General features: G+C 33.1%; 1 protein-coding gene across 1 annotated transcript in view; it reads left to right on the forward strand.

The window, feature by feature from the left end:
• The first annotated feature begins 907 nt into the window (after positions 1 to 907).
• The window catches only part of DNAH14 (dynein axonemal heavy chain 14), a 554,037-nt gene continuing 545,628 nt past the window's right edge, over positions 908 to 9,316 (forward strand). Inside the window, exons 1-2 of the mRNA XM_003791010.1 lie at positions 908 to 984; positions 7,247 to 7,384. Of these exons, the coding sequence (XP_003791058.1) occupies positions 908 to 984; positions 7,247 to 7,384 (215 nt within the window). The remainder of the gene's footprint in view (positions 985 to 7,246; positions 7,385 to 9,316) is intronic.

A 9,316-nucleotide genomic window follows, 5' to 3' on the forward strand; every position in this document is an offset into this window, starting at 1 on the left:
GCAACCTCAAACTGTTGGACTCAAGTAATCTCTTGCCTTGGCCTCCTGAGTAGCTGGGACTATTGGGGCCTACCACAACACTGGGGCTCTTGAACTTGTGAGCACAAGCTATCCACCCAGTTTGGCCTCCCAGAGTGCTAGGATTACAGACGTGAGCTTCTGTGCCCAGCTGGATTCAGGGATGATTTTGAATCCAGTGGGATCTATCTCCCTTAGGATCTGTTTCTTTATCTTATCTCAAGGTCTGGGAAAAGGTGTATCCTTCAGCTCTTAGCTGCAGTGAATAATCCTGTGGTCATTCTTGGTATTTAGGTCATAATTGGGACTCTTTCTGCACGCTAAGTCTCATCAACAGATAGACTGTCCTATGTTGATATTGTAGTTGTCAGTTTCATACCTACTATGGAAAATACTAGCATCTCTATTTTAGTAAGAACTACTCTTATCTTGGCCTCTTAATTTTCTCTTATTTGGTTTGCCTGAATCAAACCAGGTAACTTGCCAGGTAAAGACTTTTCCTCCATACATTGATTCTAGGCTTAAAATCTTCAGTTAAAATGTACTTTCATGTAGTTCATCATCTTTATTTAGAAACTTTCTGTATCTTGTTAGATTTTCCTCAGTAATTAAAAAAAGACTTTTCCATATTTCAAAACCTACTTCCTATTGTTCTATTTTATGTGAGGATTTCCCTGAGAAGGACAGCTAGCTTAGTGAATGGTCTAGATTTATAAGAAATATTTGAAGGTAATCAGAATATTATATTAAGCTACATCAGAAGTTGGGAACTATATATGTAGTTTTGAATACCAATAATTATACCTGTCAAATTGTCTTTTATATTAAAGAAAATAATGTAAATATATTTTTTACAGCCAATTACTTCATAATTTAGTTCAGAAAGAATATGGAAACATTCATACCCATTAATTTGACTACTACACATCAAGATGAAGATAAAGAGGAAAGCAACACAAAACAGAGGTAAAAATAAGATATAATGTACTAAGTTTTTTTTTTTTCTGAAGATTCTAACTATACATTTCCAGTGGTAAGCCATTCTGATAGTGAAAAACTTAAATTGTCACAGGAGGATTAATTGAGTTTCTAGAGTTTAGAAAATCTGAGTTTCTTAGAGCAGAATTCCTGCTCAGATAGTCACATTTATACTAGTTGCTGGCTTCTTCCTTCAGACCAACCTTGGATATACCAAAAAAAGTGAGAGGGAGGTTGATGGGTATGAGAAATTACACAACAACTGAGAAATCTCAGGAGGGCAAACTGTATCATTTCTAATAATAATGAAAAGTAAAGTACCTAGAAAATTTACTTTTAAAAATGATGTGGTTCTGACCTTTATGAAGAAAATTATACAGTTTCATTGAGAACTCAACAAAATATATATAAAAAAGCAAAGGTCTAAGAACATATAAGTCCTCTTTAAGAAATAGAAAATGTGAGATTCTTGACCTACAGCTATAAAAACTTATTATCTTCTTATAAAGTTATATTAAGGCAGTGTGATACAGAAACAAAGACAAACAAAATAAAGGACTCAGGGAGAGATCGTTATACATATTTTGAGTATTAGAAGTTGGTGAGGAAAGGATGAGGGTGTTCAGTAATGGTGCTATGATAATTATCTATTCATTCTCGGTGGGTAAGGATCTGCCTCTTGCACCATGCCCCCAAATCAAGGATTTAAGGACTTATATGAATCTAAAAACTTGTGAAAAGCCAAACTTTAGGAATATTGTTAGGAAACCATAAGGTAATTTTGTCATCATCTTAAAATAAGGAAAAATTTCTTAAAGGAGGCATAAATGACACAAACCATAAAGGCAAAAATAGATAAATTATATTACAATTAAGAACTTCTATTTATAAGATATCAAGAAGTTAAAACTAAGTTCAAACAAGAGATATAAAATAACCAAAGATTACTAACAAAAATATATAAATACCTCCAAAACACTGTTAAGAAAATGGGAAACAATTCAGTACCAAAAATAAAAAAAGGACATAGATAAATATTTTAATGGAGAGGAAACGTTTCAAGATGTTTATAAACCAAATTAGAACTCACAAAGTACTCAAAGGAAAAGGATTTAAAAATACCTAGTAAGCTATTTGTAAATAAGTTCAAGAAGTTGTGATTTATTTGTCCTCAAAAAGATGTATTATCATTTGAGATATTTCATTTGACATGAAGGCTATGTTAACCAGTTGGATGAAAGTATTCCAAACTGTATATAGAAACAACCCACTGTACCCCATGATAGTATTAATGTACACAGCTATGACTTAAGTAAAAAAAATACAAATGAAAACACAATATATCAAAACCTGAGGGATAAGTACCTATAAAAGCACACTATGATGAAAGTCTATGGCAATAGTATTTACATCAAAAAGCCAGAAAAGGGACTGGGTGCAGTGGCTCATGCCTGTAATCCTAGGAGTTCTAGACTAGCCTGAGTAAGAGTGAGACCCCATCTCTACCAAAAATAGAATAATTAGCCAAGCATTGTGGCTGATGCTTGTAGGCCCAGCTACTCCAGAGGCTGACACAGAGGATCACTTGAACCCAGAAGTTTGAGGTTGTTGTGAGCTAGGCTTATGCCATACTACTATAGCCTGGGCAGCAGTGTAAGACTCTGTCTTAAAAACAAAAAACAAAACAAAACAACCCATGAACAAACAAAAAACAGTAACCTAATCATCCATCTCAGCTAGAAAAACAAGAGCAAACAAACCTGAAATTAGTTTAGAAAAAGAAACAATAAAGTTCAGAGGAGAAATAAATGAAATTGAAATACATTTTATGAAGTTACAGTATACAAAACATAAAAACTCAATAGCATTTTCATATGCCTATAGCAAACAATCTAGAAAAGAAACCAAGAAAGTAATCCCATTTACCACACCTACAAATAAAATGAAATACCTAGGAATAAACTTAACCAAAAAAGTGAAAGATCTCTATAATGAAACTAGAAAACATCGGTGAAATAAATTGAAGATGATGAAAAAATAATGGAAAGATATTCCATGCTTATGGAGTGGATGAATCAACATTTTAAAAATGTTCATACCACTCAAAGCAATCTACAGATTCAATTCAATCCCATAAAAATACAAATAACATTCTTTACTGAAATAGAATAAATAATCCTAAAATTTATATAGCACCCTAAAACACCCAGAATAGCCAAATCCATCTTAAGCAAAAGAACAAAAGTGAGCAATCACATTACTTGACTTCAGATTATACTAAAATGGTCTTTATCAAAAGGCAATGATGAATGCTGGAGAGGATGGAAAGAAAGGTGAACACTCATATACATATTTAACTAAATATAAAATAGTGCAACCTCTATGGAAAACAGTATAGAGGTTCCTCATAAAATTAAAAATAAAGCTGTAGTAACCAAAATAGCCATGGTACTGGCATAAAAGAGACACACAGACCAATATAACAGAATAGAAAACCCAGATATAAATCCATATATCTATAGTGAACTTATCCTTGACAAAGTTGCCAAGCACATACTTTAAGGAAAGGATAGTGTCTTCAATAAATGGTAATGGGAAAACTGGGCATTCATATGCAGAAAAATGAAACCACACCAATATCTTTTGCCAATACAAAAATCAAATCAAAATGGATTAAAGACTTAAATCCTGAAACCATGAAACTACTAAAAGAAAACATTGAGGAAATGGTCTGGGCAAGGACATTTTGAACAATATGTCCAAAGGACAGGCAACCAAAGAAAAATTGCACAAATGAGATTACATCAAGCTTAAAAGCTTCTGCACAGCAAATAAAACAGTCAACAAAGGAAAGAGACAAGCTACAGAATGGGAGAAAATATTTCAAACTACCCATCTGACAAGGAATTAATAACTGAAATAGATAAGGAGCTCCAAAAACTCAATAGGAAAAACAAATTATCCACTTATAAAATGGCCTAAGCATCTGAATAGACATTTCTCAAAAGAAGATGTATAAATAGCCAACAGGCATGTGAACAAAAAAAGCTCAACATTATTGGAAAATGCAACTCAACAACTATAATGAGATATTATCTTACCCTAGTTAAAATGCCTTTTATCAAGAAGATAGGCAATAATAAATGTTGGTGAGGATGTGGAGAAAGGAATACACTATGCACTGTTGGTGGGAATGTAAATTTGTGCAAACACTATGGAAAACAATACAGAAGTTCTTCAAGAAACTAAAAATACAACCACCATATGACCAGCAGTCTCTGCTGGGTATGTCTCTAAAGGGGCATACAATACATGAGAAAGACATCTGCACTCCCATGTTCATTGCAATACTATTCACAATAGCCAAGATATAGAATCAACTTAAGTGTCCATCAGTGGATGAATAGATGAAGAAATTGTGGTACATATACATCATATACATAATGGAATATTACATAGCCAGACAGAAGAATGAAATCCTGCCATTTGCAACAACGTGGATGGAACTGGAGAAGATGTAAGTGAAATAAGCCAAGCATGGAAAGACAAATCTTACATGTTCTCACTCATGTGGAAACTAAATATTAATATAATTGATCTCATGGAGACAGAGAGTAGGATGACAGTTACCAGAGGCCAGGAAAGGTAACAGGAATGGGGGAATGAAATGAGGATGGCTAAAATGAGGGTGCAAAAATAGATGGATAGACAGAATGAACAGTACTCTTTATGGAACTAGAATGTTTCTAATGCAAATAAATGATAAATGCCTGAGTTAATAGATTCCAGTTATCATGATTTGATTAATATACATTATTGCCTTTATCAAAAGATCCCAAGTAACCTGTAAAGATATATAACTACTATGTATATACCCAAATAATTAAAAATAAAAAAATTATTTTTTTTGGACTATATATGGTAAGAGTATATAATTAGGGTACTCAAAGTGACAGCATTTAATTGAGGATCAGCATATAAAAATAAAAGTTTATATATAACAAAAATTTAAAAATATTTGTATATTAAAATTTAAAAAATACATTGGATAGTAGTTGGTATAAAGGATATGTTAAACCCAAGAATATGGGGAAAGGAAAGAGGGAGGGAAGGGGACGGGGGAGGATGGGTCAAGGGAGGGGTAATGTTGGGATCACGCCTATGATCTATCCTACAAGGGTACATGTGAATCTCTCTAAATGTGGAATATAAATGTCTTAACACAATGACTATGAGAATGACATGAAGGCTATGTTGGCCAATTGGATGAGAATGTTTCAAATTGTATATGGAAACAACACACTGTACCCCATGATAGTATTAATGTGCACAACTATGATTTAATAAAAAAAATTTAAAAAAGAATATGCTCTAAGAATAGGGATAAAAGTTGTTTGGCTCCCCTGAATACCAACATTTCATCACAGATCTTAATTGTAAATAAGGAGAAATATGATGCAATCTCTGACATAATTAAAACTGGGTAAACCATATTAGGTGTGTCCTGGAAAATAGTTTGTCAAGTATTTGTCCAGGTCTATTATAGCTACTGAGCAAATGGATTGGCATGAATGTGCACATCATTAAGAGGTGAAAGTTGTGGGTCTAGTTTCAGTCTTCTACAGGTCACCAACCAGTTCACCTAGCACCATTTGTTAAATAGGGAATCTTTTCCCCACTGAATATTCTTGATTGTCTTATTGAACATCAAATGACAGTAAGTAGCTGGGTTCATCTCTTGGTTCTCTATTCTGTTCCATACATCTGTCTCTCTGTTTTTGTGCCAGTACCATGCTGTTTTGATCACTATTGATTTATAGTATAGCCTAAGGTCTGGTAGTGTGATTACTCCTGATTTGTTTTTATTTCTGAGTAATGTCTTGGCTAATTGAGGTTTTTTCTGATTCCATATAAAGCGAAGTATTATTTTTTTGAGGTCTCTAAAGTATGACATTGGTGCTTTAATAGAGATTGTATTAAAATTGTATATTGCTTTCGGTAGTATGGACATTTTAACAATGTTGATTCTTCCCAGCCATGAAGCATGGTATGTTTTTCCATTTGTTGACATCTTCAGCTATTTCTTTTCTCAATTCCTCTACTAGATATATATCCAGAAGACCAAAAATCACTTTATAACAAAGATATTTTCACCATATGGTTTATTGCAGCCCAATTCATAATTGCTAAGTCATGGAAGAAGCTCAAGTGCCCATTGACCCATCAATGGATTAATAAATTGTGGTATATGTACACCATAGAATATTATACAGCCTTAAAAAAGATGGAGACTTTACCTTTTTTATGTTTACATGGATGGAGCTGGAACATATTCTTCTAAGCAAGTATCTCAAAAATGGAAGAAAAATTATCCAATGTACTCAGCCCTACTATGAAACCAATTTATAAGCACTCACACTTCCCTATGAAAGCTTTAACCCAACTACAGCCCAAGATGAAGGCGAAAGAGGAGGGGGAGGGGGGAGTATGGGTGGAAGGAGGGTAATTGGTGGGGCCACACCTATAGTGGATTTTACAAGGGTACATGTTAAATCTAAGTGTAAAAGATAAATGTCTTAACACAATAACTAAGAAAATGCCATGAAGGCTATGTTAACCAGTTTGATGAAAGTATTTCAAATTGTATATAAAACCAGCACATGGTACCCCATAATTGCATTAATGTACACAGCTATGATTTAATTAAAAAAAAATAACAAAAAAATTGTAACAATAAAAAGATTTTGGTTTTTATCCTTTTGTGAATTTGTTTTTCTTTTTCCATAAAGGAGGGCAATATATGCACATAAGTATGAAATTTCAGAAAACTGTGCTCTGATTCCACTCTAACAGAAACTTAATTGGGTAACATTTCTTCATCTTCTGAAATGAGATCAAGATTCTAAGTCTCTTCCAGCTTTAAATTTTCAATAATAATGTTTTGTATATATTTTATTATGCTGGTCCTAGTTAGACCTATCTAGTATTTAATATCTAGAGTCTCCATGTGAATTTTTCAGATGTGCTTTTGAAAGTGCCTATGAAAAATTACTTGCAAGGATATATAATTACATAGTATTGTAAAGTACAGAGTAAGTATTTAATCGTAAAGTTCTAGAGAATGTTATAGGATTTATTAAAACTAAGAAGCTATTTTACTTATAAATATGAAATTTTAGGTAATATGCTCATATTTTATTGGTGTGATTATTCATTTATTTTCTCAGAATTGTTTTCTTTGTTATATTAGACCTTTCAAATGTGAAAAGCAAAAATATAAAGATGTCAAGAGATTGGGGAAACAACCAGCTGAAATAGCAGAAAAGGAAACAATGAAATATAAAAGAATTAGAACATCCTCTAAACGCTTGAGGTCAGAGAAAACAGAAGAAACTGATGAAGATTATTATCCAGGCATGTTGATTTATGTTCTCTTTTATGGGGATGAAAAGAAATTTTCATAGAATTAAATTAAGAAAGCAAGAAAATAAAACAGTGAAACACTAGAGTCTACTTACAAAATGTTTATTAGTCATAGCAATTAGCAATGCCTTCAAATACAAAGCTTGCTTTTTAAAGGGAACATAAACAAAATAAGATAATAAAAGTAATACAAATATCACAAACACCACTGATATGTCAGAATATCTGATATTTCTATAGCAATTTACAGTTTACATCATTCTTTCATGCAGGTCATTTCTTTCCTTCCCCCTATTCCTTCCTTTCCTCCTTCTTTTTTCCTGCCTTCCTCACTCCCTCCCTTCTTCCTTCCTTTTTTTCCCTTCTATCTTTTTTTTTCCTTAAAAGGTTAAAGGCAGGTCAAAATTCTGTTAAGTCCCGAAAGCCTTCTGGCCGTTGCTGTACTAGCGTCCTGATTATTCCTCCATATACCTCCATTTTTAAAGTTTTCTTTCCTTCTCCCTTGCCCAAATTCTCCCATTTCCAGAATTATAATTTTTTTTAAAATCACAGCTTCCTTTTTAAATACAGCTCTTTCATATTCACACTTTTTATAAGTTTTTAGCTTCACCTGCAGCGTTTGTCTCCAAGGGTAGCTGTACTTCCTCTCTTTTAAGATGAATCCACCACCTCATTCTGGAGCTCAACTTCTGCCATATCTATAATAGAACTTCAGATCCATCGTTATCTTCTCTCAAATCTTTTCTACTGTCTCTTTTCTGTCAGCATGCAAACATGCTACATGCTTAACCATCTTAAGCAAAACAGAACAAATGAGAAATAGCTTTAGTTCTGTGTTCTCTTCTCACACTTACCACTATATGATCAGGCTTCTTCTTGGAAGAGTAGCGTAGACTTCCTACCTCCACTTCCTTCTGATTTGCTCCTGACCTGGATTCTGCCTCCTTCGCTATACTGATCAGACTCTTCCCAGGTCACCAGATACCCCCTGTTGGCTATAGCTTTATAAAAATAAGTAATTTATAAATAAAATAGTTTTTATGTTATGGCACTATTCTGCAACATTGCATTCCTTGACCACTTATTTTCTTTCTTTTCCCTTGATTTTTGAGGAAAACTATTCACCTGGCTTCCTTTCTGCTACTCTACCTGCTCATTTTCAGTCTCTTTAATGGGTTTTAATTTCTGTTAAATGTTGTTGCTTCTCAGGTATTTTAGAGTCTGCCACAATTATAGTTTCCTTTTCTTTCTGGACTAGAAGATACTTCCATTATTTTAAAGAACAATACATAGTCATATTGATGTTTTCATCAACAATGAACTGAAGGCATAATAGTGGTCCTATGAAATAACAATACATATTTTTTACTGCACCTTTCCTATGTTTAGATACACAAATACCATTGTGTTACAGATGCCTATAGTATTCTGTACATTAATGTATGCAGGTTTGTAGCCTAGAAGCAATAGGCTATATGCCATGTGGTCTATGTGTGTAGTAGAATATACTGTCTAAGTTTGTGTAAGTACACTGTGTGATGTTCTCACAGCAATGAAATTGCCCAGTGATGCATTTCTTAGACTATATCCCTGTCATTAAGTGATGCCTGACTTTATTTCTTCCTGTATTATATATTAAATATTATACATACTGCAAATATTATTTAGGTATATACCTGCAGTTGTCTTTATCCTCCATCTGAAGATGTGTATCTTTGATTTCCTGAAGCGACCTGAACTCCAGATCTTCTGGCCTTCCCTGGGTCAGAATGTTTTAATCAGACAGATTAAAACAGAGAGAGAATCTGGACCTTACTTAGCTAGTGTTTACTTACTTATCTTCTTTTTCTTTTTTTTTTTTTTTTTTTTTTTTTTTTTTTTTTTTTTTTTTTTTTTT

Source organism: Otolemur garnettii, unplaced genomic scaffold, assembly GCF_000181295.1.
Source record: "Otolemur garnettii isolate 467f Iridium unplaced genomic scaffold, OtoGar3 scaffold00045, whole genome shotgun sequence".
NCBI lineage: Eukaryota > Metazoa > Chordata > Mammalia > Primates > Galagidae > Otolemur > Otolemur garnettii.